We start from the raw sequence: 18,758 nt of genomic DNA on the forward strand, positions 1-18,758 counted from the left end.
TTGTTCAACGCGTAACATTTTATTTAAAGATACTTTCTGAAATCGGGTTCTTTGTCACAATTCCAGTGCAACAACAGGCATCAGTATTAATCTATATTACTATTAAACAGTTCATTGCATAGTACATTTAGTTTTGTTTGAAATATATCAACACAGCTGCACTTTTACATTTAGTTGAGTCTTTACTATGTTTTGGCTGACTTAGAAATAATTCCAGTCTAACTCAGCACATTTTAAAAACATTTTAGCATGCCATTTATTGCATAAACAATTGTTACAAATGTTAGTCACTTCAAATCAAGATACCAATACTAGAAACATGCTGTTATCAACCAATGTCATCTTTTACTGAGGCAGGTACTGTACCAGATGATACACGGGGAAAGGAAGCGTTCATGGCTTGAACTCAGAGCATCTTCCTTGCATGATGATCTGCATCATCATGCAACTTAAGATCTCTCAACCAGAGTCAAACATGTACGCATCTAGATTGAACTGCTCAAATTAAAACATCAAATTGTGTACACACTTGTTAAGAACACATAAAAGAGGATGCATGTATATATTCAAGAATTGTACATTAAGCAACATGAAACTTCTATTTCAGTATGCAGCAAGAACCGATTAAGGGTTCATGCTAGACCACGGGAGATCTTTGGGCACTCTAAAACTCCGGCCAAGCATGTTGGTAGCCTGCGTGTAAAGTCTGTAGAGAGACGAGAAAATAAAAGCTCAACGCCCAAAACAAAAATGTGCAAATGAGATGAGGCAGAGAGATGGATCAGACCACTTACAGTTGATTCGAAGATGTGTTTTCACCCCACACAAACGGAGGTGCATTATCATCACACTCTGCAAAAAACAAACAAACAAACAAAACAAAAAAAACCCCAACACCATTATTAGAAAAGACAAGTCAGTAAGAATCAATTTAGATACCGCACACTGAATCCTTGGTCACTTCCTGGCTACAAGTTGAATGAGAAGACGATGACGAGTAAGTGCTAAATATGCAGCAGCATATATTTATTTTTGAATTAAGACTGTCGACAAGGAGAGACAGCTCATCTGGCTTTGTACGAAGTTAACAAAATCTGCCTCCAACGCTCAGTATTTAACATATCAGTCTGTTTAATGCATCCAGTGCCCAAGTGTAAAAGTGACAAAGTGTTACTTCTCCTACCTTTATCCCAGTCCTCAGTCATGTTTGGTTTCACCCAGGCATTGTTGGGGACTTGGCTTTTCCAGTGTCCATTCATGTTTGTACCTGTAAACGTAGCAGAATTACACTCAATGCGCACACAGGCCCACTGTGAATCTGCAGGGCGAGAGGAGGAGAGAGCCAAATGAAATCTCACACTCTTCAGATTCAACAGATATTCTGTTTTGGCAGGTCTCGATGTGGTGTGTCATCTCGTGCCCGGGGACCAGGTGGCGAGCATTGAAAGGGCAGGGTTTCAGCTCGCTGGCCAGTTTGGGATGATTCTGCATTGAGGGTGGGGCAGTTTAGAAGAGGATTCATAAGTAGGTTCACAATGATGAACAAGGACTGCAAGAACCTGAGATGTATACCAATGTGTTACGACTGACTGTCCTATAAACCAGCCTACCGGGACTCACCTTCCTGCACTTTATCAAATGGTAAGGGAAGCGGGAGGCCCGCATTTTGTGGTTCTTATCAAAAGGACACTGCAAAATTTTGTCTTGGTCATAGTTTCCTTTGTCGTCTTTAAGAATAGAAAAAACACATACGTTAGTCATCACGACTATTCACTTAAAACAAAACACAGAAGCCGAAGGTTTTACCAATTCCCTCTGAGTGCTCATCCCTCCCGGCAGAAGTCCTGCATGGACCACTACTGCTTCCAAACCTGATGGTCGTCATCTCCCGGCTGGATTTAGTGGCCAACTGGAAAGATTCAATGACAGAAAGGTCGTTGGAGTTCGGAGCCCAGAATTTAAACAATAACACTTTGCCAGATGCGCATGCTGCATTAAATACTGCAGAATACTCCTGATAGCCAATCAGATCATTGCTCTGCAGGTAAACCTACAGGTGTGCCACATTTTCAATCAAATAACCAAAACTAAGATTAACAAAGGTTACTGATACCTTGTCAAAAACTTAAAAAGCGCACGAAATGGTGAAGTCAAATAAAAACTGCAGCTCTAACCGACCGACTTATTTTTCTTTGAGGTAATTGGAGGAGGACGGAAAATATGGAGTCAGTATTTTGTGCGTTTCAGCAGCAGAAAGCACCAAAACTATGTGGTCGGATTTTGCAGCTGCAGCTCGACGACAAATGTTTCTTCAAAATGACGTCGGCAGCTCTGAGTTTTTAACAAATTTACCTCTAAAACACAAACCTAAGGAAAGCAATTCAAACCTTTAAGTTCACTACAAACACTTTATAAAAATGTGAATGTTAAAACTAACATTTAACTTGGCTACTTTAATTCAATGGAAGAGCAAAACCAGCGCGTGCTGCGGCCGTGCGCAAAAAGGCCGATCAGCTCGTGGCTCCGCCCCTGCGCTAAATTCACCTGTCACGTGACTTTCGGTTCGTTCCTGTTAAAATCCGTTTTTATTAGTTAGTGCCGCTTAAACTTTGTTAGTACCTAACTTCTGGTGATCTAGACGTCGTTTTTTTTTGTGTTATTTTTTTCATCGGGTTTAAGAAAGTAGGTAAAAATAAAATGTGCGTGTGAATGGACAAGAATTTTATTTTTTATTTTTATTTTTTTTTCTGGGAATAGAAATCAGACCATCCATTTTGTACTGCTTTTTCCGTTTCCGGGTCACTGGGGGTAGTTGGAGCCAATCCCAGCTCACCCTGGAGAGGTCACCAGTGGGAATAGAAATGCCATTAGATACATAAGACAACTTGATGTTTGTTTGATGTTTGTGTGTAACACAGGATCACAGACAACACCACACAGATCAGGTTCACAGTGTTTATTAGTGGCCACACACACACACAGCTGAAGAAGACAACATGACAGGCCGATGGTCTCACACACAAATAAATATGAGCTGCCCCTAAACACAATAATAAAAATACAATAAATAAACCTAAATAAACTGAAACCATGTAAACGTTAACAGCTGACCGTTAGGTTAGGAGGACAGTAACAGTTAAAACATACAAAATAAAAAAATGGCAGCACTTATAAACCATAACAAAACATGCCAAAATCAAGCATGAAACGATATATACGTTCTTTTCAACAACAACAAAAAGGATTTAAAGAATAAACAAATAAATTTTGATGAGCTTCATCACTTTTCTTTTTTACAGCCCTGCTACATGTGGTCAGTGGTGGACGGAGAAGGTAGGGAGTCAGCCTCCATCATGGATGACCTTTTCGTCTAGTTGTTTACAATAATTAAGACAGTTGAGATTGAATTAAAATATTTTCTCCGACATTTCATGTACCTGGAGATGAAGGACAATGACTGATGATAATTTGTTATCATGTCCCCTCAACTGATGTAAAATAAGTCCGTGTCTTTGGGGGCCTCTAGAGGTTCGTACATCAGCCGGCGTTGCTCGTTTGGTTATTACGGTAACTCATCGACACTCTGCTTTCCCGTTGTGCCGGCGTCATTACGGTAACTCATCGACACTCTGCTTTCCCGTTGTGCCGGCGTCATTACGGTAACTCATCGACACTCTGCTTTCCCGTGTGCCGGCGTCATTACGGTAACTCATCGACACTCTGCTTTCCCGTTGTGCCGGCGTCATTACGGTAACTCATCGACACTCTGCTTTCCCGTGTGCCGGCGTCATTACGGTAACTCATCGACACTCTGCTTTCCCGTGTGCCGGCGTCATTACGGTAACTCATCGACACTCTGCTTTCTCGTTGTGCCGGCGTCATTACGGTAACTCATCGACACTCTGCTTTCCCGTTGTGCCGGCGTCATTACGGTAACTCATCGACACTCTGCTTTCCCGTGTGCCGGCGTCATTACGGTAACTCATCGACACTCTGCTTTCCCGTGTGCCGGCGTCATTACGGTAACTCATCGACACTCTGCTTTCCCGTGTGCCGGCGTCATTACGGTAACTGGAACATCTGAAACATGGCGCTGGCCTGTTGGAGCCTGTGCTCCGGTCTGTCTTTGGCCCGGCTGTCCGGTCTCAGGACAAACAGGACAACCACAGGCCTTTTGTCCTCACACCTGTCCTGTCGGTCCAGGTATGTCTCTTTGTGTCTCCACCTGTCCACCTCCTGTCCCCTCGTTTTTGTTTTTTGTTTCCTCCTCACGTCCGACTCGAACCTGCGCTAAGCTAGCTGTCGGTCCCTGCGGATGACAGCTTTTATATTCGATAAGAAACATTTAAATCAATCAAGATTGTTTTTTTTTTTCTTTATATCTTAAATTTCCACAAACACCCGAGCATTCAGGTGCAAGTGTAAACTGATTTTAAGGAGTTTTTATCGGTGTTAACCGGCTAACAGAAACCCTTATTTTTATTCCACACACCCCCGGAAATGATAAAATACCGGTTAGCATGGTAGTAAACAAGTTGCAGCTCCTGTTTTTAACGATATACAAAGAATAATAATGTGACAGTATTAATGCAATTCATATCCACCATTTAATTTTAGTGTCCAAAAGCTTTTGGGGATTCTGTAGTACTTTGAATTGACAGAAAATTAACTGTAGTTAATTTGTCAATTTTGTGCACTTTTTGCTCCCAATTTGGCTGAAAACACATTTTATTGATATATAAATAACTCACCACCATTACATACTTGGATTAGAAACATTATGTATGATTTGGATATTCAGAATTTGAAGAAAATTTGCCAGCCTGATATATCCTGTACCTCCTTTCTTATGAATGAGTAAACGCATAATAATTGTGTTTCCTTGATTGGTTGTTATTCACTGTTAATCATCTCTGAGGTACTGCATTGTTAACAAGGGCTGCACAGTTAATTGAAGTAAAATCCAAATAACGAAATGGCCATGTGAATCATTGAAACTGCAGCAGCTGCCAAAAAAAGGGAACTTTGGTGCGCTAAAGGTAAAATGTGTTCTGTATTATCAGCCGTAAAAGTCTTGTGGCGTCACAATGATGAAAGGAACATGTATGTGAATTCAAAAAAGTTCACACTAAAGTAAAACAAAAACTGAAAATGAAAAGTAAAACTATCTGCTTCTAACTGAAATCACATATGGAGATTGACCTTTCACTGTTTTCTTATGAAGATTTAAATTGTTGTTGTAAGTCTCTTCTAATTTCCAGGTTTCTTTTGTGTCGATACTACTCATCGTCCAAAGTTAGACGAGGTATTGGCCGGTATGTGAGCTCCAAGCTCCAGTGGGCAAACAGCAAATATGAAGGTCTCCTGAAAAGGAAATTTCCCCGCTTTTATCAGCTCTACCATACTTTTGTGGAGGGTAAGTGCTCTGTTCACTCACCTCTGAGTTATCCTATACTCATATGCCATATACTTAAGATTATAAACAATTAGGGTTTTGTTAAGGGTTGATTTTAGGTACTGCTTTGTCACAACACAACATCACATGACATCACATCACATAGAAACAGTCATAACAGAATGTATGTATTAGATTTGACTTCATTTTACCCAGTGAAGTGGCCACAGAGTGACTATAGCTGTGGAGTCTTGGTCCTTAAGTTTAGTAGATGAAACATGAATTATTTATTGTGGCTTGTATTAGATTGATAACTTTTGTTATAATGATTGAAAATATCTGAAGTTTAATTTGTGAAAAGTGCTTAAAATGCACATTGTCCATTATCATTAATATTATTGTCTTAATTGGATCTTTCCAGGATTCAAGTTGTTATTTCAAGATGCCAAAGATGTGCGGAGAATAAAAGCTAAGATGTACTCTGGGGTGAAGTTTCAGGATTTGCCCTATAGAGAGATGGAGAAGCTCAGACAGGTGGGTTTTTAAATGGCCATTGTGATGCTGTATTACTCATATTTTTGACTATTACTTGGCTCTCAGAGTAATAATCATCCACTCTTAGTGTAAAAGTAGGAGCAACCAACAGTGGTCAGAATATTCCAACATTTCTACTATTTATGTAGTCACAATGTTAGTAAAATGAAAAAAAAAGATCGCAATTGATATTGTGAAAAGGCAATCTGAAGATAAGATGAAAAGGAAGTGGAAATTAAATCCTTAAATGGGAAATAGAAGTGTTTGATGTTTGATGTTTAAAACAAGGTGAGAGGGTAATACCAGTGGTGTGCACAGACATTTTAGGGGGCAGTTGCTCAGTGAAAAATAAGGGCACTTTGTGTGGCATGTGGAACTGCCAGCTGCCTTATTATAGCAGTGTGAGATGATTTAAAAAAAACAAAAACATTACAGGCAGCACATGTTGAATGTAACTGCAAAAGGGCACCACCTAGTGTCTACCTGTGCACGCCACTGGGTAATACTGTAAGTAAGTTCTTTGTCTTGTTATCTTGCAGCTGCTTTATTTACCTGACGTTTGTTTCACAGTTTCGTAGAGATGTGATCAAAGCCATCCCGCTGGTGATAATATCCATCCCTCCCTTTGCCAACTACCTGGTTTTTGTCTTTATGTGAGTAACTCTGAAATAACCATCTTTTGTATTTCAGTCAGCATCTTTTGATTCATACACAGCAAAGCATTCTGAACTTATCTTATAGCGTCTAATAACTGACCAGGACAAATTTTTCATTTGTCCTCCTAATAATACATTGTTCCCTACAATGTATTGGATCTTCCTTCATCTCTTGTCACTGTTTATTCATATTCCCCAATAACTCCATATGTCTCTCCTCTCTCTGCTGTCATCCCCATATATTTACCGTCAGGTACTTTTTCCCCCGCCAGCTCTTGATCCCTTACTTCTGGACTCCCCAGCAGCAGGTTGAATTTCGGGGAATATATAATTCCCTCAGGGCACGGCAACACCGGCCGGTGCTCAAAGGGCTGGAGTATACAAGCAGTCGGGTCAAAGAGGGTCAGCTACAGAGCCGTCTTAAAGACCTGTGCACTAAAGTAAGTGGATGTACTGAAATATGATATTATTGCTTTAGTACTTTCTCTTTGTAAAACAAAAATTGACACCCATGCCATTGACTCTATATCCGTTTACATTCTCTATAGTTTCCCTACATTTTGTTTAACAAATGTAATTAGTATTTACTTTTCAGATGACGATTTTACACAAGTGAAACATGAGATGATAATTGTTGCATGCTAAACCAGTTGTTTCATCCCACTTTTTTTTTTTTTTTTTTTTACACTTCTTGCAAAAAACTTTGTAGCTGGGGCCCCTTTCAAACACCAGTGTCACCATTTTTACAAAAGAGACATTTTTTCTAAAAGGTCTCAATTGGTTTCACACAAATAGTTCCTACCTGAAGAAGTACCATTATGTAATCTAATAATAATAATAATAATAATAATAATAATAATAATACGATAATAAAGATATAATAGACCAGGCTGGACTCGCTGACGTTAAAAACGTTACAATATATAAAATATATATTTTATATCCGTTCTATCAATTGTGTTAATGTTTGTGTTCTTGTCACTGTGGTAAAGTATGTATGTTCGTCACCACAACATGTGTCAAAGCTGATAAGAGCCTGCTCAGTCACCACATGGTTAGAATAAAGTTTAAAAAAAAAAAAAAATCAACATATCTGACTGGACACTTTATCAAAATGCAGACTAATAGGTGGAGTGCTGGTGTTTGAGTGTGTTAGTGTGTGATTGGAGTGTTCCTGGTTCGAATCTGGTCAGGGACCTCTGCTTTAGCCCCCCCTCTTCCGCTTTCCCTGTTTCCTGTTGGTCTCTCTGCCACTTAGTGACTAAAGTGAAGGCATTAAAAGCCCCCCAAAAAATCTTTAAAAGATAAACAAACAACATAAAAGAAGAACAGGTTGATAGTTATGTAAAGTGGAAAGTTTTTGAACCACATTTGAAGGTAAATACTACTAAAGATCATAATACACCATATGGGTTATCCTAATTTACTTATTCAATCATTGGATTTTTTATGGTTAAACATGATTAACTAAATATTTGCCCACACTGAGTACATATGTACAAGGTGTACATTAGGCTGAACCTGTATCCAGTTTAGCATGAAATTGGAACAATCTTTTTCCTTTATTTTCAGGTGCTGAATGGAGGAACCCCTCAAGTGTCTGAGATCCTTGCAGTGAGAAACCTGTTTTCTGGACCTCCTCTCGGCATGAAGAGGATGAGCCTGGATCAAATGGTGAGTAAAAACGCCACGCTTCACTCACATCCTGTTCAATGGGGTCTGTGAACCTAAATTCCACCGGACTATCCCTTCTGTCTTCCTGGTACAGAGAAACATCAGTCCGCTGCTCTTCCTGACGCCACGCCTCCCGGGTTTCCTGATCAGCCGACGACTGAACAGCCACGCCCTCGAGCTGCTGCAGCTGGACCGGGCCCTCACTCGGCTGGGCCCACATCAGCTCACTGACTCTGAGCTCAGACAGGTTGGTCTCTGTTTATTCACCAGCCACTGTCTGAGTTATGTGACGTGTACACGTGTTATTTCCTCTTTCTAGGCTTGCTATCTAAGAGGACTTAATTCAGACTATCTGGGCGTTAACCAGTGTAAAGAGTGGTTGTCTCAGTGGCTTCAGGTGTCTTCATCACTGAAAGGTATTTTCATATTAATGTAGCTTTTTTGTAATTGCTGTGTTTGGAATGTTTATGGCCTTATCCTTGGTCTTATCCTTGCGCCCCTTTTGTTTAATTTTTTGCAGACTCAGAGGTGTCACTGCTTTTGCACACCATGGTATTTCTCTCTGCCAACTACCCCACTGGTCTCAAATGGTCCCGCTGACGGGAAGCCGGACACAGGCTGCTTGTGCAATTATGTGCTCGTTTGTGTGCTGGGCAGCACAACATCCTTAGAGTTGTCAACATCTCCTTTTTGGCAAGGAAAAAACATGTTAAAACTGTTGATGGTGAGATTTTTGGGTAAAAAAAAAAAAAGTAAACTTGCCAAAGCTCAAAGCAAGTCTGGCATGTTGGAAATAATCCTGTTAATCCTACACACTGCAGTGGAGTGGCATTTGTAAATTTGAGTTCACATCTTTGCTGCAACTGTTTCTCCTCATCTGGAGAAGTACAAATACAAGTACAAAGAGTGGCGAGTGCTTCTACTTTACACAAGAGACACTGCAGCTTGAATAATCATGCTGAATGCAGTGAAACTGACTGCAGTCAACTGAACGATATCACTTGACGGTGTTTGGGTTGTTGTTGGTAAATTGCCTGTTTACCTTTCAGCTGACAAAAATCATTTGGAAGCTACAGACACCAGAGGATTTTCTGTAGTGGAAGTAGACCTAGAGCTTAACTTTCTGGTCTGCTACATTTTGGCTTGAAGAATGGCACCATTGCTCTGACACATTCCATTCATAAAAATACAGCTCAGATGGCGTTATGGGAGCATGTTAAATGTTTCTACATGTTCACATCAAACATGTACTGTTTTTTCACACCTTACTTTGTGCTCTGCTCTGAAGTTTTTTTTTTTTTTTTTGTTTTTTTTTTACTGTGGATAATGCTGGTCATGGCAGAAATGTAGATAACAAGTAAAAGGGGCATTTTACAGTAACAGCCCTGATGAAAGGAACTTGTGTCAAAATAAGGAATGATTGGTTAACATCAAGAAGCAGGAGATTGCACACAGGCTGCTTAATAGTCACCAAGATGACTCAGCTGCAAAACATCTAGGCTTGATTGTGTGATGCAGACGACTATCATCCTCTAACCTTTTTTGGGATTCAGCACAGGAGTTGCTGTCTGGAAGGGGGGTGGGGGGGCTATGATGGCACTTTGCTTTTGTTTACTTTTAGTTTTAGCTTTTTTTTTTTTTTTTGCTTTGGAGGCTGAATGATATTGACTGCTGAGACCACACAGCGGGAATGTTTACGTTAAGCTTCTCTTCTGCTTCAGGGTGACAGTTTTTCAAAGAGGAACTGCTGTCCCTTGTGCTGGTATGTAGAGATGTTAACTGTTAAATAGGAAATGTCATGTGTTTCCTTTGCCTGTCACGAGAACAGGCACAATAAGTTATAAATCTGAGTTATAAAGGCTATATTCTGTTTGTTCAACAGTATTTTAATACATGATATTGTTTGCTTAAGTTTTGAAAGTTGTGCTACTGTGCCAATATTATATACACTGTCATGGAAATATGTATCTGAAATAAATAGCTATAACGTGCATTTAGTTTTCCCCATTTGTATTTACACTTTACAGCAAATTCAGATGTAAGTCTTTAATAAAAATAGAAACCAACAGTCAGCTGGGAACTGGCAACAAATAAAAACTCTACTGGAGTCTCTACTAGAACAAAGTAAAAGATGTTAGAATCCCTCAAAACCAATAACATTTACTGACAGTAAAGTGGCACAAGTCATTCCTAACAGCTTGGATTCATACACATGCACAGCATTGAAGCAGCGATATTAACAAATGAAAACTCAATGCAAAGTCATTACAGGAGAAACTAAATTGTTCTGTGCATTACATCTGAATTTTAAGATGAACGTATGTAAAGCTTCCAAATCAAGCGCGAGCTCAACAGCCAGCTCCTACTCAGGTGTAAAGCTGGATCACATGACTTCGTAACCACTGCGGATGCCTCTCATCAAACAGCAGGCGAACACGATGCCCATTATCTGAAGGGAGGGGATATGGACATCATAATTTCAAAAGGTATTTAACTGAATTCAGTGCAAAAAGCAATAAAAAACATTTAATAAATGGCTTATAACATACTAAAGTGTATTTGAAGGCAATGCCCCCATTAATTTGTAAACAAATAATGACAGAATAATAGAAACTATGTTATGTCAGTTGTTTGCTAACAGAGACATTAGCTTAAAATAATACTTTGTAAACCACTTATTAAATGTTTGTGTTCTGCTTATAAATGCTGAAGTAAAGTACTATTTTTTTGACTTGAAAAAACAAGATGTTAAGACTAAAACTGAAAACTCTCCAACTTTGTGGTCAGATTGTCTTTGTAGTGGAACATGCTTCTGTATATTTATATCACATACCTGCAGGAATGCAATAACAAGCGCTGCAACTATCACCCACATGATGTTTTTCTTCAGTAGAGCCTCCACAGCATCATGACAGCCCTGCATCACAAACAGAAACAGTTCTTCGCCTTGCAGTTCAACACTGATTTTTTTTTTTTTTGACGCTTGTGTTTTGTGAATACTATCTTAATTGTTTGTTCTTTACTGATGATTCAAAATTACAGATCATGCCAGTGCCTGAAATTTCTTTCCAGTATATATATAACAGGACCACCATCTATCCTTAGTCCCCCCCTCATACTGGTGAGAGCAGGTGAGACCGACAGCGAGCTATGAGGAAATAAAAGCACGCAGCACTCCAGGATGGAATCAAAGTTGTGTGTGGGCTTGTCAGTTTCACTTCACATAGAGTAGAAAACTACCTGCACTGTGTGCAGCATAAAGTCAGGGCATAATTGGAAAACACCAATTATTTACTGACTTAAAAACATTAAAACAAGCTCATCTGGAAAGTTATTTTTATTTATTTTCTGGTGGATTTTTAGCTTTCCTCTGACTGTCACTGAACCACAGGAGTCAGAAAATTAACCCATATCTGATATCTTGGGGCTTATACACCAAACTCACCGTCATGGTCACAACAAAACATTGATCCTTGGGGTTTTACCTTCTGGTGAACTTTAGTTGGGTCTGTCATGGCTCCAACTCCACAATTTTCAGTGACGTTCACACAGCACGAGTCAGGCACTGTGTTCTTATCCAATCCGAAGTTTTTCCAGTCAGAGGAACTGTTCACACCGCAGCATTTCAACTGAAAGTACACAACGGTCAAATACAAAACATTCAATATGGACGTGCCCGCTATCAGCCTGCAATTGGGGAATATACTACAAAAGGACATGACAATTAACAGGTGGGCCACAGAAAGTCCTTTCAGACATCTCATGCAACACCAGCTAACAGGATGCAGGAGTGTTATACGAAGGTGTTGTCAGCCAAAGTAAACAATGAAGAGGAGACCTCATGGTGCACTCACATCTTCCTGCAGCTGGTCCACGCTATCTTTGAATTCAGTTGTGCTGCTGTTGTACTTGTTAATCATATCCGTGAGGCTGTCCTGGACAACAGCTGAGACCTAAATGGGAGACAAAACAGCAGACACATTTAAACCACATCTGCTGCACATAACGCACGGAACTCTGTATTGATGTACTCACTTTGTTTCTGAACACATATCCAGCAATTGCTGCGGCAATCTCGACAATGATGATCAGGGACAGGAAGATGGCAAACTGAAAGGTCGCAGGAAATTAAAAACATTTCAAACTTAAACAGAACTCTAAGCCACATCATGCACGTTATGCCAAATGCTATTCATCAACTTCATCAAACAGCATGGTTTTAAGATGAGTAAACACTGAGCCATATGATTTACCGTTGTGACCATGCAGTAGTTTTCTTTCCAGGCGCCACAGCAGCCAAAGAAGGCGATGAAGAAAATCACCACACCGATTGCGATGATGACAATGGGAGCTCCTGAGGCTGTTGCATCACTGATCATTAAGGTTTTGTGCAAAGCCACCTGAACCAGGATGCCCACCACAATCAGTGCTAGGCCACATAACTGCAAGAAAAGGAAAGATTGTTTTAGTTCATTCGATTATGTCTGTTCCTCATGTCATACAACACTTTGCCCATCAACTTTGCTGATGGGGATCCATTCAGGTTGGTACTTTTCCAGAGGGAGGGTGACAAAAAAAGATTTCCCAGGTGCTGTGTTTAACATCCTGGTTTGGTTTCTGAAGCTTGTTTATGATGCTAAAAATCAGATTTCAGCAACTTGCTTAACTTGTTTGACCAAAACCCAACTGAAAGCTTCACTTCTAGCTGACTTGGTATAAAATAAAATAAAATAAATATAAAATGAACACTATCTAATCAAAAGCAAATTGCAGTGGTTTCAGTTCAGTTGGTTAGCATTCCTAAATTCACAGATTTGGGCGGTACGGTGGAATAGTGGTTAGCGCTGTTGCCAACAGATTGCAGGTTCAGCTCCTGCTCTGTGTTTTTGTGGGTTTCCTCCCACCGTCCAAAGACATCATGTTTGGGTTAATTGGTGACTCTACATTGTCCGTAGTGTTTGTTTGTCTCTGTCTGTCTCTGACTGTTGGCCATGTGATGGACTGGTGACCTCGCCCTCACCCAGATTGGCTCCAGCAACCCCTGCGACCCGGAAATTGATAAGTGGTAGAAGATGAATGAATGATTACTCACTATTTGTCAGTACTTTTGCAGGTATTTTGCCATAAAGTGAATTTCTGGGTAAACTGGTCTTGATGGTGACGTTCAATGAAAGGTCAGTGTCTTTATCATAAGTACAACATTTTTAACAGTCCTTCCAGTAATTGTTGAAGTATTTTAGACTGAAATGAAGAGATGGTGGTGGCTACGATTTTGAATTTGGAGAACTTAAAGGCACTTAATCCCTCTTGCACGGTGATTTTTATATACAAGTCACAATCAAATCACGAGTGAGCACAAATGAAGAACAAGGGTCGTAACAGTCTGACTAAACGTAAAAAGATCAAGTGACGACAAATATTTGTGTGTCACTGCTCTGGGTGGGGAGGGTTAGAGTAGTTTAAACATTGTGTGGGCGCGCTGTTTGACAATGATCGTATGGGATCAGCTAAAACCACAGCAAACATCATAGAGCACCAGACATCCTTCACCATGACTGTGCTTTATCCAAAACACTCAGGAGTCCAGTCAGGGTAAACTTAACTGTTGTGGGTTGATAAGAGACAAACAGATCAGAGCTAAAATAAATAGAAAAAAATATATATCTGATGCTATTTGATATTCTCAACGTATCAAGAGGTAGGACATTCTGCAGTTTTTATCCGACAGGAAAACGAAATATATTTAGGTTTTGATTTCTTTTTTTTACTATTTTGAAGTTAATTATATCTCTTTGAAAGAGGTTCATCAAAAAAAAAAAAAAAAAACATCAAAAAACAGCTTACTCTCTTGTTGTACATTAAACTGGTTTAGAAGCACTAACTCACAGCAGTAGGAACCCAGAACAAGAAAGAGCTGAAATTCTCATACTGAACAAACAAAGTGGAAAGTTACTTATTATGGCCATATTTATTTTTCTACTAATTTATGCCATTACGTGTTAATATGACACATTGTGCGGGGGTGGGCACATCATCGATCAAGTGAAAGATGAGGACACAGCAGAGGAATGGAATAAGAGCTGATCCCTGATTAGGAAGCACTCCTGACATCTCATCATTTGTGACCTCACTGTGTTGCAATGAGCCAAACGCTTGCTTCATTCTCACCACAGTAAGCGCAGATTTGCTTCAGACTTAAATGTACACAAAGATTTCCATGTTTTGGATTTTTTAAATCTCTTGACATCCTCCTGGACTCCTCCTGGTTATTTTTCACTTTATTCTACCTTTTCCAGTCTATTGGAGGGCCGACATATAGACACACAGAGCCAACTGTTCACACCCACACCTACAGACAATTTAGAGCCACAAACAAAACTAATCATGCATGTCTGTGAACTTGAACTGTGGGAGGAAACCAAAGCCCCCAGAGGGGACCCACATGGACACAGAGATCCCCATACCGGGGAATTGAACCAACAACCTTCTTGCTGTGCGTGCAAACCACTATGTCACTGTGCATATTAATATTCACACAAAACCTAAGAAGCCCCGGGAACAACTCCCAGCCAGGCTGGTCTCACTATTCCTCAATTCTGCAATCCTGTCTAGAGTTTGTTCAAAAAAAAAAAAGGTTAAAGTAAAACAAAAAAAAAGAGCAAAAAGGAACAAGAGATCCTCCGACCAGATTAAAAACCTGTGCTTTAACGCTGGAATATCCAGGGAAACAGGAGAATCTGTTACGTTATCCGTGTTAAGCTGAAGACCTGCCCTTTTTAGCACCACCAAAGTCAATATTTGAGCTTGAGTCAAGTAGGTGGCTCAAGGTTGACGTAGTAAAATATAAGGACGTGATCAGGCCTGACAAACAGCTCAATAGAGTGACATCAACCCCAGAACAAAATTAAACACAATAGCGTGAAAGAATGAAATAAATAAAAGCACGGTTATGTGTGTTGATGTACAGTATTTGTGTACAATCAGAACTTGGCCTGTTCAGACAAGTATTTTATGTTCACTTGTATTGTGTTCCACAACATTAAGACCCACTATCTGTACAACAGCCTCCACTAATGGAGAAATTACAGTTGCTGACGGACATGACAATAAACACATCTAATTGCAACTACACGAGTACGTTACAAACATGTAATGACTGTTTATGTACTGCATATGATAACAGCAAAGATGAAAATAATGTTTAGGTAAAGTTCAAACAATTGAATTAAATACAGGTCTATCATTTCAAGTCTTGGGCATTCATGATCAAATAGGTTGTCAAAAAATACAACTGCTCTTGCAGCTTTTAGTCAGTATTGTATTGTATTAAATGTAAGTGAATGACAATATCATAAAACACAGTACAGAATTTAAGTTCAACGAGATTATAGTGTGTTATAAACTTATAACTGGTCCTAAAACCTAAATAGTAAAGTGTCGTCACTGTTCTAGCCATGAGAATAAATGTAGCTTTGTCACTGTGTACTTCCTCTTGTTCTCAGTGAAGTATTTATCAGAGTTATTCCTCGGGGCTGCACTTTACTGTGCAAACACCACTGCTGTTGCAAGGGCATTGTGTAAGTGAACGATGGAAAGGGGGGGGGAGAAAGGAAACACGTTGATCTACACGAGTCACATGATACTGTTACAGTTTAAAATCTGGTCATAAGATTCACATTCCATCAACACCACCTCTCACTTCAGAGCCCTCAGACACATCGGGAAGTAAAAACAAACAGGTTAGGACGAGGAGACTGCAAGTAAAAATCGAAGATACCTCAGGTTCAGGTTCTCATGTTCATGCTCCTCCATACCTTCATTAATGGCCCGAACAAAAATGCAAACGAGTCCACCAGTGTTCAGGAAGGACGCATGAAGAGGTTGTGTGATTGGTTTTGTGGGTGCGTGTGTTTTTTTATCATCTGATATTTACAGATGATCACACAGTTCATTTTAACCCTAATTTAGCGTAGCAAAACCATAACCTATGCTCAAAGTCACAAGGCTGGCATAAAGCCCAAATATCACACAACATGTCCTGCAGTGGAATGAATTCAGAAAAATGTTAAGCAGCTTTATCTTGATAAGACAAAACTCACAGTAAAACGCACCAAGGCTTGATATCCTGTTCGCTTCCTCCTTGCCTTCAATTCTGGCCAACATCGCCTCACTTCTCATTTCTACAGCTTTAATGTGTGATCTGTGTGATCTCCAATGCCCTTTTTCTTTTATTTTTACAGTAAAAGATAAAAGTGACTACTCACCCAGAAAATTAAGTTGAAAAAGAAAAGCAGGAACTTCACGCATTTCATTCCCCCCTCTACTGCCATGGCTGATGAAAGTCAATTTCCTGTGAAGAAAACAAACAAACAAATTAATGTTAGTGTTTTATGAAGTTTTCCAAGGCTGGGCTGCTGAACATGAACATTACATCAGCTGTAATATGAGCAGCAGGACAGTGGAAGATCTGACTCATTTCAGGAAAAAGTGACCGGCAGGATAAGAGCTAAAAGAAATAATAATAATAATAAAAAAAAAAATAAACAAGGATATCACAAACCACTTTTTTTTTTTATCTGCAGAAGCACTGTAAATCCGTGGATGGTAAAATAAAGTGGATTTATTTTATAACCATCCTCGTCAAAGAAAAAGTTTTACAGCCGCAGCGACTCTGGCGTGAAAAAGGCAGGGCTGGTCCCCAAATCCAGCACAAGAGAGGGGGCAAGTCCGAGTCCTAAAAGCAGCATGAAAGCAGAAATTAATATTTAAAAAGGCCTTTTACAGCGCACAGACCATCACACGGACGGAAAGTGCGACGGAGAGGAGGCCGGAGAGCCGCGAGTTCGAGTCCGACCCCCGGACCGTTAATCAGCGCCGAGGCCGGCGGAGGGTCCGCTCACCCGACAAATGGACCCGTGGAAAGTTTTAAAGCTAAACAAAGAGACGGCCCGGTGTTTCTCCCACGGCTGTCCCCGGAGCCCCTCCACTCCGGGCTGTTTCTAACTTCTTCGCCTCGACGGCCGTCGCTCGCCAACGGAGGAAAAGTTGGTGATCTAACCGAAGACAAGTTCCGGATCTCGGCCGTTGTTTTTGTTTTTGTTTATTTATTTTTTTTGTTTTTTAAAGGCTTTCAGTGTTGGTTTGTTTGTTTGTTTGTTTGTTTTTTTCAGGCCTACCTTGAAGGAGAAGTCTCTCGGAGGAAAATCCAAGCAGCGTGTGGAGTATTTGGCTCGGATGGCTCCGTCTGTGTCCGTCCCACGGCGCTCCGTCCTCCGCCTCCCGCCTCCCGCCTCCTCCGCCGCTGCCCCTCCTGCTGCCTTCACGGGCTGCTCGGTCAACACGCCACTCAGGAGCCGCGTGGGGGACCAGACTAAGGTTCAACAAGCTTTTATTAAAAAAACATTTAGATGTATTATACGGTTTGTTGTCCTGCTAGATTGTTAGTTTTATCCCCCTGTTTCACAATATCTACTAACATTAGTCACACCCATTCATAATGTATGTAGTTAAAAAGCTTGTATTTAAAAAAAAAGAAAGAAACCAAAAAACACTTAGATGTATTATATTGTCTTTTGTTCTGCTATACTCACATATGTTTAGTTGGTTAGTTTCATTGTTTATTAAAGATCCCCCATTAGCTGATGCCTAAGTGATGAGCTAGTCTTAAATATTACATATCTCAATACAACATTGAGAGGAATAACAGACACTTATAAAGAGAGAATAAACAAAGCCAACAACAGCAACACAAATTCACACGAAACATTCCTTCTGTTTGTCAAACTATCTATTAATATAATTCGTGAAACCAAAGTGTGCTCTCAGTTGTTTTTTAAACAGAAAAAGCTTTTTATGGAACATTCGACTGCTGCATTTGTTTGTGGACCAATATAAAACTTTTTAAGGTAGTTTAAGTTAGGTCTTGATTTTGGGGGCCATACATTGCCTGGCTAACTCATTGAGAGGCCTTTGGATTAAAAAAAAAAAATGCTGTGAGACCCCTGGAAAAAATAAATTTGTGCTTTTGCAGCAGTATGTTGAAAAAAAAAATGAGGGGATGTAATAAAGTTCTGAAAAATAGATTTTGATACAGAGTATATCCACAACAGGTCAAATTGCATATTGAGAACAAATCATATTCTTACGTGGGAAAATTTCAGTCTGTAATGAAAGCGCATTTCCTCTTTTGAAAAGTGAATTGAAAATGAAAACAGAAATACTACTAAACAGTAAATAACAGAACAAGAGTGGAGTTATTTGAAAATACATTTCTCTAAAGCGGCACATTATTGCCCTCATTTGAATACAAGTCCTTTTAAAATAATTAATAAAAGGACACTAATGCTTTTAAACAACTGAACAATGATTTAATAACATTTGTTGTTTTACGATTTTGTAATAAAAGGCTAAAATGGATCAGGATAATAAAAGTCATGCTGGCTGCATCAGTTCACCTTCACCTGCTTGCAGTGTAAGACAGAAAATTTACTCATGGTTGG

The 18,758-nt window shown here is 39.8% G+C and overlaps 3 protein-coding genes across 3 annotated transcripts; 1 reads left to right on the plus strand and 2 right to left on the minus strand.

Moving 5' to 3' along the window:
- Positions 1 to 246: 246 nt before the first annotated feature.
- On the minus strand, positions 247 to 3,882 carry gtsf1 (gametocyte specific factor 1). The gene is made up of 7 exons (XM_029507463.1): positions 3,718 to 3,882; positions 1,807 to 1,909; positions 1,621 to 1,727; positions 1,359 to 1,485; positions 1,184 to 1,267; positions 795 to 852; positions 247 to 706 (listed from the first exon to the last, which is right to left on the minus strand). The coding sequence occupies exons 1-7, from the start codon at positions 3,880 to 3,882 to the stop codon at positions 625 to 627; spliced, it is 726 nt and encodes a 241-aa protein (XP_029363323.1). The 3' UTR covers positions 247 to 624.
- A 203-nt stretch (positions 3,883 to 4,085) lies between these two features.
- Positions 4,086 to 9,037, plus strand: letmd1 (LETM1 domain containing 1). The gene is made up of 9 exons (XM_029506578.1): positions 4,086 to 4,203; positions 5,262 to 5,416; positions 5,817 to 5,929; positions 6,500 to 6,582; positions 6,839 to 7,025; positions 8,158 to 8,259; positions 8,354 to 8,506; positions 8,579 to 8,675; positions 8,780 to 9,037. The coding sequence occupies exons 1-9, from the start codon at positions 4,088 to 4,090 to the stop codon at positions 8,857 to 8,859; spliced, it is 1,086 nt and encodes a 361-aa protein (XP_029362438.1). The 5' UTR covers positions 4,086 to 4,087; the 3' UTR covers positions 8,860 to 9,037.
- A 1,200-nt stretch (positions 9,038 to 10,237) lies between these two features.
- cd63 (CD63 molecule) lies at positions 10,238 to 17,545 on the minus strand. The gene is made up of 8 exons (XM_029506579.1): positions 17,436 to 17,545; positions 16,524 to 16,609; positions 12,513 to 12,701; positions 12,295 to 12,369; positions 12,114 to 12,212; positions 11,745 to 11,888; positions 11,093 to 11,176; positions 10,238 to 10,708 (listed from the first exon to the last, which is right to left on the minus strand). Exons 2-8 carry the CDS (start codon positions 16,587 to 16,589, stop codon positions 10,643 to 10,645), a joined length of 723 nt encoding a protein of 240 aa, XP_029362439.1. The 5' UTR covers positions 16,590 to 16,609; positions 17,436 to 17,545; the 3' UTR covers positions 10,238 to 10,642.
- Positions 17,546 to 18,758: the final 1,213 nt, after the last annotated feature.

The sequence above is a fragment of the Echeneis naucrates genome, chromosome 7 (assembly GCF_900963305.1).
Source record: "Echeneis naucrates chromosome 7, fEcheNa1.1, whole genome shotgun sequence".
NCBI lineage: Eukaryota > Metazoa > Chordata > Actinopteri > Carangiformes > Echeneidae > Echeneis > Echeneis naucrates.

What these genes read in the sequence shown, in the direction of transcription:
- gtsf1 (XM_029507463.1), bottom strand. Translation starts at nt 3,882, where the DNA reads ATGACGCCGGCACAACGAGAAAGCAGAGTGTCGATGAGTTACCGTAAT. An exon ending in TGAGCACTCAGAGGGAATTG is followed by an intron (nt 1,728 to 1,806) that starts GTAAAACCTTCG and finishes CTATTCTTAAAG; the next exon opens with ACGACAAAGGAAACTATGAC. An exon ending in GACTGAGGACTGGGATAAAG is followed by an intron (nt 853 to 1,183) that starts GTAGGAGAAGTA and finishes TGTTTTTTGCAG; the next exon opens with AGTGTGATGATAATGCACCT.
- letmd1 (XM_029506578.1), top strand. Translation starts at nt 4,088, where the DNA reads ATGGCGCTGGCCTGTTGGAGCCTGTGCTCCGGTCTGTCTTTGGCCCGG. An exon ending in GGATGAGCCTGGATCAAATG is followed by an intron (nt 8,260 to 8,353) that starts GTGAGTAAAAAC and finishes TTCCTGGTACAG; the next exon opens with AGAAACATCAGTCCGCTGCT. An exon ending in CTGACTCTGAGCTCAGACAG is followed by an intron (nt 8,507 to 8,578) that starts GTTGGTCTCTGT and finishes TCCTCTTTCTAG; the next exon opens with GCTTGCTATCTAAGAGGACT.
- cd63 (XM_029506579.1), bottom strand. Translation starts at nt 16,589, where the DNA reads ATGGCAGTAGAGGGGGGAATGAAATGCGTGAAGTTCCTGCTTTTCTTT. An exon ending in TGGACCAGCTGCAGGAAGAT is followed by an intron (nt 11,889 to 12,113) that starts GTGAGTGCACCA and finishes GTGTACTTTCAG; the next exon opens with TTGAAATGCTGCGGTGTGAA. An exon ending in CAACTAAAGTTCACCAGAAG is followed by an intron (nt 11,177 to 11,744) that starts GTAAAACCCCAA and finishes TTTGTGATGCAG; the next exon opens with GGCTGTCATGATGCTGTGGA.